The sequence below is a fragment of the Lissotriton helveticus genome, chromosome 4_1, assembly GCF_964261635.1.
Source record: "Lissotriton helveticus chromosome 4_1, aLisHel1.1, whole genome shotgun sequence".
NCBI classification, from domain to species: Eukaryota; Metazoa; Chordata; class Amphibia; order Caudata; family Salamandridae; genus Lissotriton; species Lissotriton helveticus.
The window spans coordinates 1,821,778,946-1,821,801,618 of record NC_136063.1 but is presented as its reverse complement, the minus strand read 5'-3'; the positions used below and the strand labels follow the sequence as shown (position 1 = coordinate 1,821,801,618).

General features: G+C 45.4%; 1 protein-coding gene across 4 annotated transcripts in view; it reads right to left on the bottom strand.

Moving 5' to 3' along the window:
- BCORL1 (BCL6 corepressor like 1) overlaps positions 1-22,673 on the bottom strand; it is a 916,214-nt gene that overhangs the window by 311,998 nt on the left and 581,543 nt on the right. For 3 of the 4 annotated variants that reach the window (XM_078688449.1, XM_078688448.1, XM_078688450.1), the window contains one exon: positions 19,278-19,358. The exons of the other annotated variant lie outside the window; for it this stretch is intronic. In XM_078688449.1, the coding sequence (XP_078544575.1) occupies positions 19,278-19,358 (81 nt within the window). The remainder of the gene's footprint in view (positions 1-19,277; positions 19,359-22,673) is intronic. 4 annotated transcript variants of the gene reach the window in all.

Sequence of the window (22,673 nt, the reverse complement as noted above, 5' to 3'; positions counted from 1 at the left end):
CCAGTTTAGGGGCTGCAGGAGGAGGTCCTCCCCAAACCCCGCCGCCACACAAGCGTTTAACGTTATCCGAATTACATGCACAAGCATCACAGCGTACGCCTAGGTATCAGTCTGTTGCAGAAATAAGAAAATCCCTTGCCGAATGTTGCTATGATCCAGTCCCAGGCGAGGATAATATGGTTTTATATTCATTCCGCGTAAGAAAGGTGGCCGAGTATCTAGTCACCTTACCGAATATGAAAGAAGATCTAGACAGAATATATCGTTTCATCCGTACAGGGGATGATCCAGAAAGTATTAGCGAGACTATGTCTCAAAGGAAAGCCGAGATCCAGCTCATGATATTAAAGTTCCTGATCAATTGTCTAATAAGAGAACAAGATTACCCGTCTAAAGATTCCGCCGAAATGAGAATCCTGACAAGGTGGAGTGATAATATAGCCGAGGGTAAGCACAAGACCGTCGGTGCTATGGAGAGTATGTACAAGAAAATCCGTAAAGAGATAATAAAGATACACGAACAGCGTAAAGCAGCACAAGTAAGCGAGAAAGAAAGTATCTCTGATCCCGAAGAAGAAGAGGACGAGAATCCCGCCAGAATAGCGTATGTAGGAAAATCTAGATTTCCAGATCGCCATTTACGCCTAGAACCCAAGTCTATTTTTCATCATTCAGCACCAGAACAAGGTTCTCTAGAACAAGTATTTCAAGCTACCAATCACATTCTGAAATCACGAATCGGTTATAGTGAGTTAAGTACCATGCATGAACAAGAACTAGCCCGATCAGCAGTCCGATGGATTACTGATTCTACCACTTTTCCAGACGAAATAGTGGCACAAATGTTTCTGAAAATGCCCCCAGCCGAGCAACGACTGGTGGGTATGTATATGATTCAGCACCTCATTACTCTGTATGAGGGTCAACACTCTGATCCAGGTCCGTTACATGATATCCTGAACGAGTTACTCCAGTACAGATGGAGAGGTCTAGGTACCGATTTAATTAGTGTCATTCTAGAACAACGCCACAAATATAGAACGTTCTTGAACCCGCATTTTGTTCATATCTCACCCCCAGAAAGTAAACCATTTTACATAGACAGACAGAATCCGTTACGAGAAGTCCACCCAGTCAGAGGGACGGGTGGCGAAATGCAACGAGTGTTTGTATACACTCCAATAACAAAGATGGAACTTCTTGAAATGAAGAAATTAATTCCCTGTCATGACAAAGATCCAGCAGGGTTCCATAGAGAATTAAAAGACATGCTCCGTATGGGAGAATACACTTACCCAGATATCATTAAAATGTTAAAGGTCCTGTTACCCGCAGGGGTGTATGAAAAGCTAAAGGAAAAAGAATGGGAGGTGGGAGAGAAAAAGATCGATTGGACAGCTCTAGAAGCTGAAGACAAGGCTCGAGTACCAGGTACCGGTCTTGGAGATAAATGTAAAGAATTACCAGAATTATTGATTCAAGTTTTACCCAGATTATTGACAACTAGAAAAGAAGACTGGGATGCAATCTCAGCCTGTAAACAGAAACAAGACGAAGATATTAGTGATTTTTATTCTAGATTTGAAAAATGTTTTAGTATTAACAGTGGTCTCAAGACAAGTAGTGAGTCATACCCTCACCTTTTCGTTACTAAATTAGTCGAGAATTCAAGTCCTCAAATTAAAAATCGAGTTTTGAAAGTCGAAAGCACCTGGCAAATACTCCGTCCCAGATGCTCCAGATGCTCCAATACCACCAGAATAGAATCAGAGAAGAGCAAGAACACGAAAGAAAACGTATGAAAGACACGAAAATGAAAGTGCTAGTTGCACAATCTGTTCCTCAAGACAGTCAGAAGAGGGGTCCGAATCAAGCCAGTCATCCTGCAGCTCCCGTTAAAGGGAACTGCAATTATTGTAAACAGCCAGGTCATTTTATAAACGAGTGTGCAGTTCTGAAACATAACATAGCTACTGGTAAGACTAAAGAAAGACCACGTCCGCCTAGACAAGAACAAGTTTCACAGACTCCTCAGTCACAGAATGCACAACAGACAGTTACCGTACCGCAGCCTATTGCTGCCACACAGCATGTCACATCACAGATGTACCAGTATGCACAGTCCGAGTATCCAGAGTATCAGCCATATTCATGAAACAGCCTAGAGAGGGAGGTAGGCTTGCCTCTCATCGAGATACCTGTAGATCAAGAAGGTCCCTATGTTCACAGTCAAGTATTAGGGAAAGACAGAAAGTTTTTGATCGATACAGGGGCAAGTAGGACCACAATTAGTCATGCCGAAGTTCCAGGGGCTCCGCTCTCAGGCTCAAGAAATGTTTCCCTTGGATTTTCAGGAAAACCCATTATAAATGAGATCTCAAAGCCAGTTACTCTAGAAGTAGGTCCATTGTCCCGCACTACTGATCTGTTACTTACTAAGTCATGTCCAGAAAATCTATTAGGCATTAGGACACTGAAAGAGTTAGGTGCAGTCATTTGCTGTTCCCCAGAGGGAATACGTCTGTTCCTACGTGACTTTAAGGGTCACTATGTATTACGAGATTTTGATTCCAGACTGTCTAATGTTCCGCAGCATCTATGGGCACAAGGTTCAACAGATGTAGGTTATATGCAAATCACACCCTATCGTGTGACTCTCAAACCAGGTGTAGTGTTACCACGAATCAGACAGTACAGATTGCCACCTGAGGCTGTAGCAGCCTTATCCAAAATTATTGACGAGCTCATGGCTCAAGGAGTAGTTGTAGAAACTGACTCCAATGTATGTAATTCTCCGATCATTCCAGTCATGAAACGTACTGATCCAAATGCACCCCCAGTATATCGATTAGTGATTGATTTACGAGAGCTTAATAAATGTATTATTCCTCAGTACCCAGTAGTCCCAGATATCTCTTCCCTATTAACAGCCATTGATTCTGAAGCCACGTTCTTCACTGTCATAGACCTCAAGAATGCATTTTTTAGTGTTCCTATTCATCCAGACAGCCAGTTTCTTTTCGGATTTTGTTTAAATGGAAGGAGCTATATGTTCACACGCGCTCCTCAAGGTTTCACAGAAAGTCCTAGTATTTACAGTCAGGCACTTAAGAGACAACTAGACAACATTCACATGCCAACGGACACTGCCCTGCTCCAGTATGTCGATGATCTACTGATCACAGCCCGTTCTGAACGTGCTTGCGAGCGAGCATCACTTACAGTCTTGTATTTTCTAGCCGAGATGGGGCACAAGGTGTCCCCTTCGAAGCTTCAATTCTGTGTCCAGCAAGTGGTCTACTTAGGACACTTACTGTCCAAGAGGGGTAGGCAGTTGACACCCGACCGTATCCAGTTAATAGCGAGTCTTCCCCAGCCCAGAACCCAGAAGGAGGTACGTGCTTTTATCGGCCTTACTTCTTATTGTAGACAATGGATTCCCCAGTATGCATTTCTAGCCAAGCCACTGATACAGTTAACGACACAGGAGGCAGCCGTATCGACTGTCCTCCCTTGGACATCTGAACATACACTTAGTTTCAACGAGTTAAAGAAAGCCCTATGTCAAGCTCCAGTTCTAGCTACACCGAACTACAGTAAGCCTTTTACACTTTTCGTTACTGAACGTGAAGGTACAGCATTATCTGTTCTCACACAAGATCAAGCAGGACAATCCAAGCCCTGTGCTTACTTTTCTAGCACATTAGATCCAGTCGCCCAGGCGTTGCCTGCGTGCCTTAAGTCAGTTGCAGCCACCGCACTAGCTATCAGACAAAGTGATTCCATAGTTTTAGGACATTCCCTGACAGTACAAGTTCCACATTCCGTGGAAGTTCTTTTAAACCGAACACAAACTCAGCACTTGACAATTGCACGTTTAACAGGTTATGAATTGACACTGTTCCAGCCACACATAGAAATTAGACGCTGCAACGTCCTGAATCCTGCTACACTGTTACCATCAGTCAGTTTGAACCCTGACCCACATGACTGTGTGGAAGTAGTTAACATTACGACAAAGCCAAGACAAGACCTGATAGACATTCCGTTACCAGATCCTGACCTGACACTTTATGTGGATGGTTCATGTATGAGAACTAGTACAGGAGAACTAGTCGCCGCGTATGCAGTGACTACTGACACCGAAGTTATTGAAACACACCGTATTGATACCCTGTCCGCTCAAGCAGCAGAGCTAGTTGCTCTGACACAAGCCTGTATACACGCCAAGAACCTGAAAGTTAATGTTTATACAGATTCACGTTACGCATTCGGAGTTGTACACGACTTCGGAGTGCTCTGGCAGGAGAGAGGTTTCATGACTTCTCATGGAACCAAGATTCAGCATGGTCTCCTTATTCAAGCTCTGTTAGATGCCATACATTTACCGACATCCATTGCTATCATGAAATGCAAAGCACATACGAAAGTTACTGACATTATTTCCCAAGGTAACGATCTAGCAGACCGCACAGCCAAGCTTACAGCACAGACTCTAGACATTCCAGTTAATCAGACACATTCTCCAGATCCGACTACATGCATGACAGTTAAGGACCCTACACAAGATGTCATAGATATCCAGTTACATGCTACTCCCGATGAAATCAAGAAATGGTCTGAACAAGGAGGGGTCCAGACAGATCAAGGATGGTTAACGAAGGGTAGAGCCACATGGTTTCTCCCCGACTCTATGGTTCAAGTCATTATCAATACCGCACATAGTCCAGCACATTTAGGAGAAAAAGCTATGTTAGACAGTATCCAGAACATTTGGTTCAACAAGCATTTACGAGCTGCAGCCAAGCAGAAAGTCCGTACCTGTATGATATGTTGTCAGTTTAATCCAGGTAAAAGTGTCCCGGTGGAACAAGGTGGTTTCCAGCCCCCTGACCACCCTTTTGAGGTCCTCCAGATGGATTATATTCAAATGGAGCGATGTCGAGGTTTCAAGTATGTCCTTGTAGTAGTATGCGCTTTGTCCAGGTGGACAGAAGCATATCCAGTCCCAGATTACACAGCCGCGACCACTGCCAAGCAGTTGGTTCGTGAATTCTTCCCTAGATATGGACTCCCTAGAGTCGTATATTCTGATAACGGTCAGCCATTCTCCTCAGAGTTAATGAAGCATGTTTCCCTGTTGTTAGGGTACCAGTGGAAGTTCCATTGTGTACGCCATCCTGAAGCAGCCGGTCTAGTCGAGAGACATAATCAGACCCTGAAAATCCGTATTGCAAAAGTTTGTAAAGAAAAAGGTGTGGACTGGCTAGTAGCTCTGCCAGTTGCTCTATTTTATATGCGCATGGTCGCACATTCCAGATCAGGTCTGTCCCCGTATGAGGTCGTATTCGGCCGCCCCCCTAATATGTGGGGTACTCCTAGACCCCGAAGTATTACCGATGTTTCATGTAATATGTTGACAGATTACCTAGCTTCCTTGATGTCTGCCCTCAACTCATGTCGTTCACAGGTTGCCGCCGCCTTTCCAGACAAAACCGAGGTGGCACCGCATGAAATCGTTCCAGGTTCCCTTGTGATGGTCCGGAATTTTGACAGATCAAGTCCGCTGGAACCTCGTTGGAAGGAGCCACGTCAGGTCCTCTTGACCACCCGTACTGCCGTCAAGCTGGAAGGCAGGAAGGGGTGGGTCCACCTTTCTCATGTAAAACTTTTCAATGGATTGAAACCCGTTTCTAAAAACATTTCCAAGGAGTCCCAGGATTTTAAAGACTGCCGAAATATTGTTCCTAAGGACTGTCCCGCAAAAGACATTGTTACAACCCCTTCCCTGTTAGAGAAAACTCCGCAACAGGAGTATAAGCAAAAACTACGGTCTAGTAAGTCAGTCAGTTTGATTGTATAAGTCCTCCCCTAGGTGAAACGGTTAGAATGTTTCTGACATGTATAAAATAGACCCCCATAGTGAGAGAGTCAGTAAAAACTCAATTCAATGTATCGTTTTTCTAAGTTTCATATTATTCATCAGCCTAATGATTTCCTGCACCAGTTATGCCTTTTTCCTATATTTTCCAGTTTCTCATGTAAATAAGTCTGCTAATGCTACAGTAGAGCACACGTTTAGTGATCTGCCTCCTCACGAATATTCTTACCGCCTCGCTATGCGTAATAATTCATTTATCCGTATGTTACATTATTCACACCAGACCAGCAATGCCACTAATTGTTGGGTGTGTGGTCGACTCCCCCCTTTCCAGACACCGAAGGGAGTTCTGCCACTCTTTCCTTATCCTTTTTCACATAATGGTTCGTGTGGAGCATGGTCCACGTTAACGTCATCCGCAACAGATATGTCTTTTCTTAACAGTACATGTTTCCCAGACAAGCAAGGTCTCCCCCACAGAACCGGGTTAGATCTAGAAAATGAAGTGTATAATGTAGGTAATTATTCGTCGAATTTCATGGTCCTGAATGTTCAGTCTGATACTACTCCAGACTCATCTGCTATTTCAGTACTACCAGTCAAAGGCGAATTATGTGTCCGTAATTATGGTTCTGTACACGTAGGCCATAGTGAATGTACTACTGTTATTCAGTATAGTGACAGTGGGAAATCTAATTTTAAAGCCTCACGTCATTCTTATTTTGTTTGTGGTCAAACTGCATATGTTCATCTGCCCCTCGATTGGGAGGGAACCTGTTACATTGCCTTCCTACTGCCGCCTGTTTTTCTAGCCCCACCTGACTACCATAGGAATTCCTTCCTAGTACATACTAGACACAAGAGAAATCTCCCGATTGTCGATTATACTGAAACTGCCGCAGAGCAATTCATTGATATAGATAAAGGTGTTTTCCCTTATTTAGGCACAGTTGTAAATAGTAAGCTAATTCGTAGGTTAACAAGAACCCTTGAAGCAGTAGTAGATGAGACTGCCTCCGCTCTAGGTAACTTAACCGAAGAGCAATCCTTTATGAGAATTGTCGTTTTACAGAATCGTCTCGTCCTTGACGTCATACTGGCCGATAGGGGCGGGGCCTGTAGAGTCCTCGGATCTAGTTGTTGCATTTTCATTCCAAATAACGCGCCGTCTGTTTATTCAGCTATAACCAGACTCCATAAAATTGCCCATCTGTTACATCAAGATCCAGGCACCTGGACATGGTCCGGTTGGTTCTGGAATATAATTTCCGCATGGGGATGGAAATTCCTGTCCTTTCTAAGTATTGCAGTAGCGATCATATTTAGCTGCTGCCTCTGTATACAATGTGGCCCTGCGATTTGCAGCATGTGTGCTACCTCTTGTATTCCTAGTCCTAAGCCCCGTTCTAAGTCCCGTTCCAAGATAATTCGAGACGAGCAAATGGTACTGTATGAAATGATAGATGGTATCATGAAAATTGATGTTTCCTGATGGAAACGTAGTGACAAGGAGGGAATGTGGAAAAGTAAATTTTGCCATGTTCTGTGTCCCTACGCCTCATCCATCATATGTTATGTGTGCATGACCAATATGCATATGTTATTCCCCATGTCCGATTAATGACGCAATTACAGTTGTGTCCACCTTTAGTATGCTAGTTTCCAGTCCTCGTGAATACTACGAATATCAGGCCTATGTAAAGTTATGTTGCCACGTTTCTCAGTGTGCACGTTATTCCATTATAAAGTCCCCGTTTCCAGGCCTCAAAAGGGCCCGGACCACAGATTCAGCTCCTGTCTCCTGAAGTCTCGCTGAGGAGCGATACAGCCCCCACCTGTATCCTCGACCCTTCACTTACTTCCTGCCTCGCAGTGCCCGGTGCAGCCTGGCTCTGCCTCTGAGTCTGCCAAAAGTATGTTATAGTTCCAGTTATCAGTTCAGTCCTCCTTCTCTGCATTCCTAAGCTACTGAACTGCATCAATAGTTCCCGTCATTGTCTAGCCTATGCGGCTCCACGTTAGAGAAATACTGTATTTAATGGTCATTTAGTATTCTTCATCACACACTACATGTAGAATAATGCATGGTCCAGTCTTAGAATCAAGTTAGCCTTTCCCCTCATGACTTCTAGTTTATATCAACATGTTCCCTAAACATCAGATACTAGATAGGGTTTAGGTACAAGTCGCTCCGACCCTCCAGACTTTAGTCTCTGCTCCTAGCACAGAGTTCATAGCCCCCAGCTTCTCCTAGTAATACGTCATTGCCAGTTTGCGTGCACCACCAGGTTAGAGGTCCCGGCTCCTTAGGTAGCCCCCTCCTATGTTTCCGCCCCATTCATGACATATTCTGTTACGTTTGCACCACATGTCTATGTATACGCCCAGTTACACCTACTTTTACTGTTATCTTTCGCGACTGCTACGCGTCACGCCTTCTGCTCCACCCACTGCTACGCCTACTGCAATGTAATGCTATGTGTTTGCGCTATGTATATAAGTTCATGTATTGTTATTAAAAGTTAGCGCGCTCATCCCAGACCCGGCCCCCAGCAGCTGCTGGGTCATCCTATGCAGGTTGTCCTGATCCTGTCCTTATGCTGTAATAAACCTGCAGAAACTCCTACTACCTCGAATCTTGACTCTTATTTATTGAGCTATCTGTTATGCTATATGCCTAGTCAAAAATAGGGTATTATTTATTTATTTACCACAGTGGGAGCAACCAGGATCAGCGAATGTTGGCGCATTTTGCATGCCACTAGCGGTATTAATGGAGCTGGGGGGAAAAGCGTACGCAAATTTGCCTGACCAGTTCATCCATATCGCATTGCCCTGCGACTGCGGATGTGGGAACCTGGCGGCAAAGTACTGGCATTTTGCGTTTTCGCTTGTGGCAAACAGATCTATTTCCGGGTGTCCCCATTTCTGGAAGAATGGTTGGAGCACTCTGGGGTGAAGTTCCCATTGGTGCATCTGTTGGCTGTGCCTCCTGAGCAGGTCGGCTACTTGATTGTCCTTGCCGGGGAGGTGCTCTGCCATGAGAAACATGTTCCTCTGAATGGCCCATTTCCACATTGTTTGAGCTAGATGCGACAGCTGTGGTGAGTGTGTTCCTCCCTGTTTCTAAATGTAATACATAGCTGTCATGTTGTCCATCCGGATCAACACAGCTTTGTTGCATAAGTGAGTCTTGAACGCTTTTAGGGCTAGAAAGATCGCCATCAACTCCAGGAGGTTGATGTGCATCTTTTTTGGTTGTACAGTCCAGAGTCCCTGTACTGTGTAATTTAGAACATGGGCTCCCCATCCTAGCAGGGATGCGTCCGCGGTTAACACTATTTGTGGGACAGGCTCTTGGAACAGTCGTCCTTTGCAAAGGTTTTGTGGATTCCACCAACGCAGAAAGTTGTATGCCCGACTGGTCACCAACACTAGGTCCTGTAATCACCCTTGAGCCTGGTTCCACTGTTTTGCAAGGCACTCTTGCAGCGGACGCATGTGTAGTCTGGCATGAGGGACTATGAATATGTACGAGGCCATCATGCCTATTAGTTGCATAAACACTCGTGCTGGTAATGAGTGTTGAGGTCTGAACTTTTGGATCAGTGTTTGCATTCCGTTGATTCGTGCTGCGTTGGGATATGTTTTTGCTGTCAGTGTATCTATAGTTGCTCCCAGGTACTGTTGGACTTGGGAGGGTTGCAGGTGCGACTTTGGGTAGTTTAGCGAGAAGCCTAAACTGTACAGGAGATGAATGGTCTTTGACGTGTGGCTGGAACATTGCTGGGCCGATGGCGCTTGTATTAGCCAATCGTCCAGATATGGATACACATGAATGTGTTGTCTCCTGAGATGCGTCGCCTCTGTAGCTAGGCATTTGGTGAACACCCGTGGAGCTGTTGTGACACCAAATGGTAGGACTTTGAACTGGTAGTGCTTTCCTTGAATGGTAAACCTCAGATACTTTCTGTGAGCAGGGTGTATTGGTACATGAAAGTATGCGTCCTAAGGTCTATAGTTGCTAGGAAGTCTCCCTAGCGAAGCAATGGTATGACTTGTTGGAGAGTGAGCATATGAAAGTGCTCTGACAAAATGTATAGGTTGAGGGGCCTGAGGTCCAATATTGGTCTCAGAGAGTCCTTCTTTGGAATAAGGAAGTATAGGGAGTATACTCCTGTTCCTTGATGTTGGAGTGGGACTGGTTCTATGACCCCCTTTTGCTGCATACTGATGACCTCTTGCTGTAGTAGCGTTATATGTTCCTGTGACATTGGACGGTGCACGGGTGGTATGTTGGGTGGTGGTGAGTTCGAGGCAAAAGCCATGTTGGATAATATTGCCTGACCCACTTGTCTGTAGTGATATTTAACCAGACTGGCAGAAATTGTTGCAATCTTCCCCCGACCGGTGTTATATGGTTTGGGGGTAGTGCCAAGAAGTCACTGTTTGGTGTTAGTGGAGGATCTATTTGCATTGCCTCCACAACCTCTTCCCTTGGTGTTATTTCCTCTGTATCCACCCCTGTTTGAGTTCTTGTTGTATGTGGATTGTGTGTTACTTTAATTGAAGCGACGAAAGGAGCCTCTGTGTTGTTGGGACTGGAGGGCTCTCATGGACTTTGCCGTTTCCGCGTCCTTTTTCATTTTGTCCAGAATTGAGTCAACTGCTGAACCAAACAAAAAAATCTGGGTTTATGGGCTGATTAAGAATAGTGGTTTGGATTTCTTTCTTAAAGCCTGATCTGCGAAGCCATGCGTGTCGCCTAAGCAGTACGCTTGTGTTAATGGATCTGGCAGCTGTGTCTGCCGCGTCCAGAGCACATTTAATTGAGGCATTTGTCATGAGTTTTCCCTCCTGTATAAGTTCATCTGCTTGATTTTTGTAAGGCTCAGGTAAGTGTTGGAGAAGTTCTTCTAAGCTATCATAGTGGGCCCGTCATATCTGGCCAGCAAGGCCTGTGTATTAGCTATTCTCCATGAGTTTGCTGCCTGCGCTGCTACTCTCTTGCCTGATGCCTCTAACATTTTTGACTCCTTGTCAGGAGGAGCAGCCTCTCCAGTAGTCTGAATTAGCACGTTTTCGTGCGTTGGATACCACTAAGGAGTCTAGAGGTAGTTGTCCCTTGATGTATGTAGGGTCTATAGGTGCAGCCCTATATTTCTTTTCAATTCTAGGGTTTATGACACGTGCCCTAGCAGTGTCCTTAAAAATGTCATTTGCGTGTTTTAAGACGCCCTTCAACATGGGGAGTGTTTTCACATTTCTATCCGATGTTGTTAAGGTATCAAAGAGAAAGTCTTCATCAATAGCGTCAGACTGCATTTCGACATTATGGTAGCTTGATGCTCTATCTATTAGAGAGTTAAAAGCCACTGTATCTTCTGTGGGTGATGGCTTTGTTGGGTATACTGTAGGCTCTGTAATAGGCAGAGTCCCATCAGTGTCTGGTTCACCTCCCCCACCCCATGGCTGTAAATTGGGGTCTCCATATGGGTTTTGTGGATAACCAAACCCTACATCTGCATCCTGATCTTCTGGGTTGTAGTCAGAGCGTGCAGGTGAGGTTGGTGCATATGGAGTAGTCGGCATAGCTGGAGAGATAGGTTCAAAAAGTATTGGAGAGGTAGCACAGTCTTTTTTTTTTAAGTGGAATTTTCGAAAAGTCTTCAGTAGGCAGAGGTCTTTTCTTTTTATGGTAAACAGTCACTTTCCCAGTTTGTGGGTCAATATATATTTTTGACTGGTATTCTGTGGAAGGGTCTGGATGGAGAAGCTCTTCCACAGTTTTTTGCCTTGGTGCCGTAGGTTTTGGTTTGAGCTTTTTCGGTTCGATGCCTTTAATGGGTTCGACCGATTTTGGTGGTTGGATCTGTTTCAGAGGTTTTTCAACAGTTTTTGTTGGCTGAACGTCCTTTAAAGGCTTTACCACGTCTTTCGGACCGACAGTTTTTGTAGGTTCGGCAGTGGCTTTAGGTGGCGTCGATGTTTTCGGAGCCTCCGGCTTTGGCTCGATGCATCTCTTTGGATCGATGGGCTTCGGCTCAACCGATTTGCTTTGGTCCACCTTAGGTTTCACTTTCGGTTCGACGTTTGTCTTGGGCGTAGGCCTTTTGCTGTCGTCGACCTTTTTTTCCCCCTTGTCAATAGTTGAGCTAGATTTGCTCGCTTTGACGTGCTTTGTTTTGGAGGTCGAGTCGACGTGCTTTTGTTTAGGGGTCGATTCGACGTGCTTTGGCCTCGATGTTGACTCGACGTCTTTTGGCTTCGAGGTCGACTCGACGGCTTTTGGCTTCGATGTCGACTCGACGGCTTTTGGCTTCGATGTCGACTCGACGGCTTTAGTTTTAGAGCTCGATTCGACGTTTTTGGGCTTCGAAGGTTGTTTTGGAACTGTGGCCTTCGGATCGGCGCCCTTTGGTTTAATCTCCTTCGGGTCGAAATAGTTCGGTCCGAAGACGGTATTGTCGACGAGTTTCGGTTTCGATGGAACCGGTGTCGTATATCGTGTCTCAGAGGGCTCTTTTGATATATTCTTAGCCGGGCTATATGGCGGGGATGCAGACCTGGTATGTTGATCTTGGCTAAGGCCTGCTGGCGATGCCTCGACCTGAGTCTCTGATATCGGTGTAGTGTCTATATGGGGCGGAGTACTCACGGTTCGCCCCTCGTCGTCATCGGAGTCGTCTTCGACAGCTACGATGTCTTGATCGTATTCCTCGAGATTGACGATTTGATCTTCCTCGTCGGGGTAATATTCGGAGTCGTGCTCCGAGTGTTGTTGTTAGTCGAGATCAGAGTCTTCAGCGTTAACTAGGTCTTCCTCATCGTCGAAGATATTCTCGGGCTCTGGTGCTGACCTCTGCATTTCTTGCCTCGACGCCCGTCGATTCCGGATCGTCTTTTTTGACCGGAGCTGAGCACAGGCTAGGCAACTATCTTCATTGTGATCTGGAGATAGACATTTGTTGCACACTGGATGCTTATCTGTGTGCGGGAACTTCGAGTTGCACTGCGGGCAGTATTTGAATGGACTGCGTTCCATCGACGGTCGGTCCACGTGGTGTCGAGAAGGCCTAATGGCCCGATTCGACGACCGGAGTGCAACAGATGTTGAAGAAGTGTATTGGTAACGAGCGCTTTACAATACCGACGGATCCGAATGCATTTTGGCCTTTAGAAAACTTTTTGTTGATTCCAAACTTGGAGTGCTGGAAAGTACATCTGAACCCAATAGCGGAAAAAAACAATCTGAGGATGGAGAGGATGCCCATGCGCACTGTAGTCCAAGGGAGGAGCCACCTATCTCGTGATACTTTCGAAGACTCTTCCAGGACAACAATGTGCAATCATCCGGACCCAACACTAGGCGGCGATCTATGCACAGATATGAATTCAGCAGCCCACATGCCTCGAACCTATATTTCCCATGATGCAAAGGGTACATGTGAGAGAAAAAAGTCCAACAGAAATGAGCCAATCCTGAGCCAGGACGACCAACAACTTCCTTCATGGGACGCTCTACACTTCTCTTTCTTCGCTGCTCCAGCAGCATTAAGATAAGTGGATTTGTTCTCGCTTCCTTCGTTTTTCGCTCTAAACATACACTTTGCTGTGTTATTATGCTGGATCTGCTTGTGCGCGTCAGTTATATTTGAGACAAGCAGTTGCCGACGCGCAGGTTTCTGTTTTCAGGTTTGTTTTTTCCAGCTGCGGGAGTGTCTCTTGCTCCTTCGCGGCCGCGTTTGTTTTCCTCAGGTTCTCGGTGCGCCACTAGGTGTCTGCGCGCCCTGTACGGAAGCGCGTTACCCCCGCGTAGCCAGCGAGTCGTTCCCTTTCCCTAGTGCTCAAAGAAGGAGACTTGCTCGGCTGCGCCTATCGCCTCACGCGGCGGAAGACGTTTAAGCCTTGTTGTTTTACTATTTGCGCTGCAAGCGCTTGGCCATTATTTTACACAGAGAGCTGCTGCCTGGAGCACAACACCCGTACAACGGGTAAACTTGCATTTAAATTCAGGGACCGGCCCAGTCCGTTACACCCTCATTAACCAGTAGGGAGCAGTGGTACCAGGGCTTGGTCCCCATATATTGCCACAGTCAATATTAAACCTAAGGGTTTATTCCCTACTTACATCACTATTGTTGTACAGTCGAGCACTGATCAGACTATGGAAGGTTTTGATGATTATTATGAGGAGGTGGAGGAGGAGGAGGCGGTCACCTATTTGCCTATTGAGGATCATTTTTGTCAGGTGATAGACTCCTCCATCCTCAGGGCGGTGTCTCAAGTGGTTGTACCCCTGGAGAAGAAACTTGACCAACTTCAGGCTCAATGCCAGCAACCCTTCTCTGCGAGGGAAGATAAGACGGGGCCCAAAAAGCCCTTACCTCCAGGTGAGCCCTCCACTAACTCCCTTGAGCCGAAATAAAAGTGCCCTGCTGATGACGGCGTGGATTCTGACGCATTTGCACGGCTAAAAAGGTATTTTTAGATGCCAAGCTCCCCCTGGCGCCCATGAAGCCTGCGGAGGATCTGGCGGGACCCTCTGGTCTCCCGGTTGCTTTGCCTGCGGGTGATCCAGATGAGTCCTCACAAACGTTTGATGGGGATGGCGACTCAATTAGGCACTGGAGCCCCGTAAAAGGAGATCAGTTAGCTCTTCCTGCTGTCGAAAACGACATGCTTAATCCGGACAATCTCCTCCATCCGAGGTCCGCGGAGTGGGTTCCAGCCCCTAAGGTAGAAGCCTACATGGCGGCCAGGTTGGGTAAGCCATTAGACAAGGAGGTTAAAAGCTGCCTGAGAGCGGAGTGTCCAAGACCGGCCCTAGATGGCAAGGTGGCGGTCACACCGGAAGTGGACCCTAAAATGCCCACTTTCCTGGCTAAATTCATTTGTGACTCCAAGAAAGGCATTGAATGCTCATGGAGAGCGTGCCAAGATAAACGTCTGGACACGGCAGGCCCCTTGGTGAAGATCCTAGACATGGCTGAGGACTTCGAGGCCTCCAGTGCCCTTATTTCCCCAGATATTCTCTCTAGCTGGGCCCAGAGGGCGATCATTTTTCTAGGGAATGCCAACACGGCAATACCTACAGAATAGCTCCGGTCTTTGCTTATAAAAATAGACCCTAAGTTAGCGGAACTGCCCACCTCAGAGGCTGGCCCAGTGGCAGAGGGTGATCCCTTTGGGACCCCTTTGTGAAAGAGTTGGGCAAATTCATAAACACTTTCAACACACTAGATAAGACCCAAACATCTATTAAGATTATCTTCACCCCGTGTGTTTTTGGCACAGCCGGTCGTGGCAGGGGGCGCTCGGCCGGTCACCCCTACAACCGAGACTCCTTTAAATCATCAGAGCCTGATAGAGGACAGTGGCAGGACAGAGAGGAGTTTGGTAACTTCTACCCTACCAGATCCTACCCACGCCGTAGAGGTGGTAGAGGCAGAGGACAAGGATCCTACAACAACCAGCAAGGTGAGACTTCAGTACTTGGGTGACGTAAAAGTAGGGGGCAGACTGCAATTTTTTCTTCACCATTGGTCTTCTCTTACCTCAGACCCCTGGGTCTTACAGACAGTCACAGGGTTCCAAATAGAGTTTTTCGAGTTGCCATCTCAACCGGTTCGCCCGAAGCCCTTGTATTTCTCGAAAGATCAGGCGGATCTGATAGACAGGGAGGTTTCAGAGCTCTTACGCAAGGGAGCGATTCTCACCTCAACCTTGACCCTCTGGGTTTTCTCAGCACCATCTTTCTCGTGGAGAAATGGGATGGGGGTTACCGCCCGGTTATAAACCTCAAGGAGTTCAGCGAGTGGCTCATCTATCGCCACTTCAAAATGGAGGGGATTCACCTCCTCCGGGACCTTCTACAACCACAAGACTGGATGGTGTGTCTGGATTTGAAGGACGCGTATATCACAGTCCCAATTTTCCACTCTCACAGTCCCAATTTTTCCCCCTCCCAGACCCTTGCTTCAGTTCCAATGGAATTCACAGGTCTTCGAATTCACGTCCCTTCCTTTCGGTCTATCCTCCGCTCTGTGGTGCTTTACCAAGGTAATGGGGCCAGTGGTGGAGCGCCTCAGAGCGGAAGGAATGCGACTGATCATCTATTTGGACGATAAACTCGTTCTGAGTCAATGCCCCTAACGCTTGCTCACGCAACTGCAACGGGCGGTTACGCTTCCGGAGTCCCTGGGGATTGTGATCAACGAGCCAAAATCAGATTTTGTTGTCTCTCAGAAGATGGAGTTCTTCAGCGTCACGATAGACTCAGTCAATGTGAATTTATCTCTTCCGTCTCGCAAACTCTCCAAAATCAGGCACGAACTGAGACGTACTTTGGCGAAGCCCACAATATCCTTACGACACCTAGCCAGGGTGGTGAGACTTCTGTCATCGTCAATATAGGCCATTTTTCCGGGACCCCTTCACTACAGGGCACTTCAGCGCCTCAAGGCATTTCATTTGTGCAGGGACCTCACCTACTCACAGTTTGTGCCCCTCTCGGAGGAAGCCAAGATCAGGCTTCAGTGGTGGGTTTGCCACATGGAGGCATGGAACCAGGCCATCTTCAGATCTCAATTCGACCTGGTGATCGAATCAGACGCCAGCGGCTTCGGTTGGGGTGCCCGCTGCGGCAAAGTTTCTCCCAGCGGAAAATGGTCCTCCTCAGAGGCAGCACGGGGTTAGTCTGCCTTGGGTGAGAACCCTCGCAAGGAAGCCAGACTGGATGCTCCAATAGATCCATGGGATCGGAAGGTGCACCAATGAGGTCTTGAACCAACCAGAAGACCTGCATCATGCCTTCCTTGAAGCTGGGAATTGTTATCGAACATCATGGCCTGGGGAATTCTGGATACATAGGCTACAGATATAGAATTGCTTCAGAGTCAAAGTCAGGGTCAGGCCTCTAAAGTGCCTACTATGAGACCTCTTCTAGAAGTAGAAGCTTTGAGAAGACTAAGAGTCCTGCTTGGATTTTTGTCTTATTTTGTTACTTGTCTCTCGATTTCATCTTGGCCATAATTGAAGAAGGTGAATAGGATCAGGAAGGGCCTAGCAACTTGGAGCAGGACAAATCTAATTTCTCATGCTTAGCCACACAGTACTTAACTTCTCACTCCCTGATGGCCCTCAGATGCATCAGGAAGCATTTGTCGCCAGGCTTGGGAGACGTTTTGGTGGTGCTGAGTTAACCATAGACAGACATTATACAGGTTTGTGATGGACATCTGCTCTTGTTAAACGCAGCACAGTTCAAACCCGGTAGATTTGGGAGTCAATATGCCTGTACATTAAATAACTGGCAAGAAAACTTTAGAAAGAGTGTGGAAAATCCATGGATATTGGTTCCAAAACCATGCTGAAAAGCATAGAAATAAAGGACCTGATATCAGTGAACAGGGGTGCCACCTACAAATGACTGTGTCATTATGTGCGAAGGAGAGACAGATTCACAATGGGGGGCCTTTGCGGCCACCTTTTGGAGTGTAGAAGCCATTGCAAGAGTTTCCAAAATAAGTCTGGCACCTGCGGAAAATCACAAGTTGAGGAATCTGCCATTAGAAGTATCTATCAAAACCAAGGCGGAAGCCAAAACTCACTGGAGGTTTAGTGTCATGGTCTGCACATTGACTTACAATCTTTTCACAGAAACTACTCGGAGTGCATGTTTTCTGCAGTGGAAAGTCTAGGGATATATATATAGATATATATATATATATATATATATATATATATATATATATATATATATATATATATATATATATATATATATACGTTTTAGAGGTCAAACAGTTATGATTTATGTATTTGTATGTGCTAGCACCTTCTGCTTTTGTTTACCTATGTTTAACTGCATTATTTATTTCCCTATGTAATAAAGTAATTTCCTATGTCTTAAGTACAAACACTGACTAGGAGACCGAATATAGGGTGTTATTTATAGTGTCTTACTGAATCAGCATTTGAAACCCTTCTACCTCCAGGTTCAAGCCTCGGCTGCTCATCTTAACTACTTTCAGGCGATAAAGTGTCTAATGGGAGTAACATGGCAATTTAAAAATGTAATTCGAGTGCAACAGTACTGTGGCCTAGGGCACCTGTGGGGGAAAAACAGTACCCAAAAAAGAGAAAACCCCTAGACATCAAAAAAGTCCTCTGCATTACTTTCTTTTCTAAAGTTATTAGTTAATTCGATTTAATATGCTTGTATTTCTGGAACAGGTCTAACCATAATAACATAAAAATACAGAAATGGAGATAATATGTTAAACTGGCAGGGCGTATAAAGCGAACCCCAGCCAGGCCACAGGGCAGCATCGGCAAACAAATTACATAAAATACTTAGAAAACTGTGTGACAATGATGTCTCACTGTCAGTTGATTAGCACAGACTAATCTAACCTACAATGAACAAATACGTGTGGAGGAGAGTAGTTCAGTGCTCGGTCACCTCAATGGCTGAAGTTTGGGTCTTTTCTAAAGAGGTGACAAGGCTTCCAAAGTTCAAGGCTTTTATGTTGGTTTTAAAGGAAATGACTTAACACTGATGTGATAATGTTACGTTAGGATTTACAGCTTGATGCTGGGGAACACTTCACGCATGCCAATCTATGAAAAAAGCCAATGCCGGAGATTGATGGATATAATATGTGTGTGTGTATATGCTACATTGGAATAAGGAACGGATTTATTGAATTTAAAAGTAAATTACGTTTCACTCTAACATATCAGGTACATCTGGCTCAAGACTAATAAAAACTGTTCAAAACAAAAACAAAAAGTGATAACAGGAAAAAAAGGTAATCCATATGGATTCGTAAGAACAAATGTACTTCTCTGCTTGGCCCTTATGTTGCATTGATTAACAAGGACATCAACTTAGCAAACAGTGTAATGTTTTGCATCTCTATAACTATATTACAAAGTTATGCAGTGTGCAGGATTCCAACCGAGAAGTCAACAAATGAACTAAGCACGCTCAAAATATGCACTTTGACACCTTTCTCCTAAATAGTTAAAGCTATTCTAAAACAAAAAGTGTCTGCTATACCCTGACTTAATAACCAGATTGTTTATGATTGAGACGAGCATGCCATTTTTAGGTAGCTACAACAGAAACACGTGCCCTTTTTCTGGTGTACTACAGTTGTTAAATTTGGCCTGTTTCAGCTGGCAAACACTCAGGAAAAAGTTCCTGTGGAGGAAACTCAGAAACATGAGAAGAACGAGATTATTGTCTAATTAAATGATAATCATGCCTCAACTCACTCTCTCTACATTGTAAGAACCTTTTCTGAATAAGGCACAAAGCCAGTTTTCAAAGAGTGTGCAAGGACCACAACATCTTGATCCAGTCTGGGAGGAGGAATAAATCACTCACCTGACTGGCTGCGAGTTCTACTGGTTAGGACCACAGGGATAAAATCTCGGAAATTGTTCTTGGGTTTCTTCTCAGGGTAACCTGGGCAGGTCAGGAAAGACACACCAGTGGATAGAGTGGGGTGAGGGAAGGAGTGAAAGAGAGAGAACACACAAGTAGCGTATAAATCCAACATGTTCCAACTACAACTGTGGCTCAACGTCTTATATAATAGTTCTACAGAAAACCAAGAAACAGCTTTACTTAGTTCTCCTTTACTTCCATCCACTTTGGAGATGAAGCAAGACTATCCTTACCTGTTAACTCATCCTTTGCACATGTTGGCTGTCAACGCAAGGAAAACAACAACAAGGCAGCACACGCAACACAAACTAACTACCAATGTTTTTATTTATACTAGAAGACAAGGCTCAAGGCTCAGGTTTCTGTGCAACATGTTACACAGGTGGTAGGATAATCAGACACTCTAAATAGCATATCTAGTTAAACACACCCCAGAGAATACAACAAATCTCCACACAGTACAACTCCTCTTCAAAGACGTGTAACGAAAATTAGGTCCAAATAAGCTTTGTTTTAATAAAAATGTCTACCCCTAAAATCGCATTTAACACTTTGTATAACACTTTCTCTCTGCTGTAAGATGGAGCGTCTCTCCTTCGTCGAATAACACCCTATATATTTACCAGCGATACATGCACAATTAGGAGAACAAAAACAGGAGAAATGAGCTATAGAATGATGCGCGTGGCAATCATTTACACCACGCAGCCGAAAGACAGCCTGTGTGAGTGTTTGAGCCCTTCTCATGAGTGCAAAAATTGAGGCTTGGCTTCAGAGCCATATTATAAAATGTCTCGTCTCTCTTGCCCAAACTTCAGCAGGGCAATGGGACTAAGGAAAGACATTGGGCGAATGAGAGCCACAATTATGCGCAATCTGGATTTAAGCTTCCAAAATGATAATGTGCTGGGTACAAATGGAAAACGACTGTGCAACAAAAAAGTATGATTTAAAGGAAAAAGGAAAGTGCTGTCAAAAATGTGTATCTTCAAGACAGGAACCTTAAATAATAGCAAGCTACTGGCTTAAATAGAGATCTTCTGAGAATGGGTAAAACAATGTTCCATTTCTAACCAGTGTCTCTTTTCATTAAGTTATACATTTGGATGCATGGGCAGGGGAAATGTGTCTCTATTACTTTAAAGCTTTATCAGGCAACTAAATGGTTACTTACCAGTAGGAATAGATTTTCTGGATTCACATGCTGTGCATTATTCCACCATCTTATGGCTGAATCCAGAATCCTTGTTACTCCTCTTTTTCTCTCTCTTTCTTTTTCCTTGAGTGTCGTCTGTAGCCATTTGGTGCTATGTCACTTCTCCTGTGACATCAGAAGTACGTCCCGGAAGCCTCTGAGCTTGGTCACCAGCGTCAGATTCTTTTTCCCCTTTGGAGACTATTTGTGCACGCAGGCTTCTGTTCTATCTCTCAGAGTTGTAGTATGATTCCCTCCTTGCCTCACCTCATTTCTTGGGACGGTGGAGGGTAAATCTAGAAAATTCTTCAAGCTGCAAAACAATCATTTTGTTTTGCAGCATTAATCCTTTAGTGCATTTACAATCTGTGCATTGATTTTGGAACGGTATTCTGGGGCACTGTTGATGGTGGTATTAAAATTAGGTTGAGCTTGCGACCAGATCATTCAGTACTTTCTGTACCACTTGTCCATATAGTTTATTTTGTGAAGGTGTGGATAGATGACCATCTGTCTGCCATACATATGTCGTTGATGGGCATGTTACCTAGGAAGCCAGGGTGAAGCCCTTCTACCTTGTGCCGTAGGTTTCTCTTCAAAGCGTTTCCCTGGCTTCTGGTAACACAACTGGATTGTTTTAACTATCCACCTTGTAATGGTCCCTTTTGCTACCAGTGAGCCTTTGTTGAGGTTTACAAATGTTACGAAGAATTGACTTCCCTATCTGATCTCCCTTGACTTGTCAAGGTAGTACCTCACAGCCCTGCATAAGTCTAGTGTACACAGCATTCTCTCGGCTTGTGTTTTTGTTGCTGAAAAAAATCAGGGTAACTGGATAACTTAGGTCATGTGAAATTGCAATATGATCTTTGCAATCCTATTCTCATGTATTTGCAGATATGGTTCTTCAGTGGTTAGCGCCTGCAGCTCGTTTATCCTACGTAATGATCGGATTGCAATTAGGAAGGCAGGTCAGGAATCGCACTTCTGGCTTCTGCATTTGCTTGAATATTAGCAACAAATTGAGGTTCCACATTAGCGTTGGTACAAACCTTGGTGGCGCTATACTCTTTTCTCATCGCCAGGTGCATCTTTAATTAAATGCATGTCAGTTTTTTTGTGCAGCAGGTAGGTGAAATACCAGATCACCGTGGTGTCCTTTGTTCTACTAAGGAACAGACCCTTGTCTTTGCCCCACACTACGTATCTATGCTATTGCGCTGTGTAGCATCTTCTTGTGTATGGACTTCTTGCTTCGGTATGGACATCCAGGGAACGTTTTGGGAGATTAGAGGGTCCAAACTCTATGCCCTCAGGAGCCAGGCAGCTAGACTCAGGCTGTCCACTTCTGGGTGGAAGACTCTACCTCCTTACTTGAAGAGGAGGTTGTGTCTTAGTGGTAACTTGTTTACATTTCCCCTTGTCATCCGCACCAGGTCTGAGAACCATGATTGTCTTGCCCACTGTGGACCAATAAGGATCATTGTCACCTGGGACTGTTTGCACTTGTTTATCACTCAGGGTATGAGCGGGGACTGGTGGAAAGCATAGGCAAATTTCCCTGGAAGAGGTGGTGTGGGTGCCTAGATGCGAAGTCTCAGCATTGTGTGTTTTCTAGGGTACCGAATATGTTGACCTTCAGTGTGCCCCACTATAAGAAGACCTCTTGAAGCACTTTCTCGTTTAATTCCCATTTGTGTGATATGGATGCTGTCTGCTTAGTTTGTCTCCCTCTCAGTTTTCCACACCAAGCAGGTGTATTGTTATCAAATCAATTTCTCTCTGAGATCATCTCCGGCGTACCCCAGGGATCCTCCCTCAGCCCGAGACTGTTCAACATTTACATGGCCCCGCTTGCACACGTCGCCCAACGGAACCAATCACCGCCACAGCCAACCTCCACAAAAGAATTAAGGCCATCGCCGACCGGATGAAGATCAGCCGTCTGAAGCTGAACTCAGACAAGACGGAGGTCCTCATCCTCGGCTCCAACCCATCAGCCTGGGACAACTCCTGGTGGCCGACGGCACAGGGGGCAGCCCCGACACCCACCGACCACGCACGCAACCTGGGAATCATCCTCGACTCAACGCTCTCAATGAGCAAGCAAGTCAACGCCGTCTCCTCCTCCTGCTTCA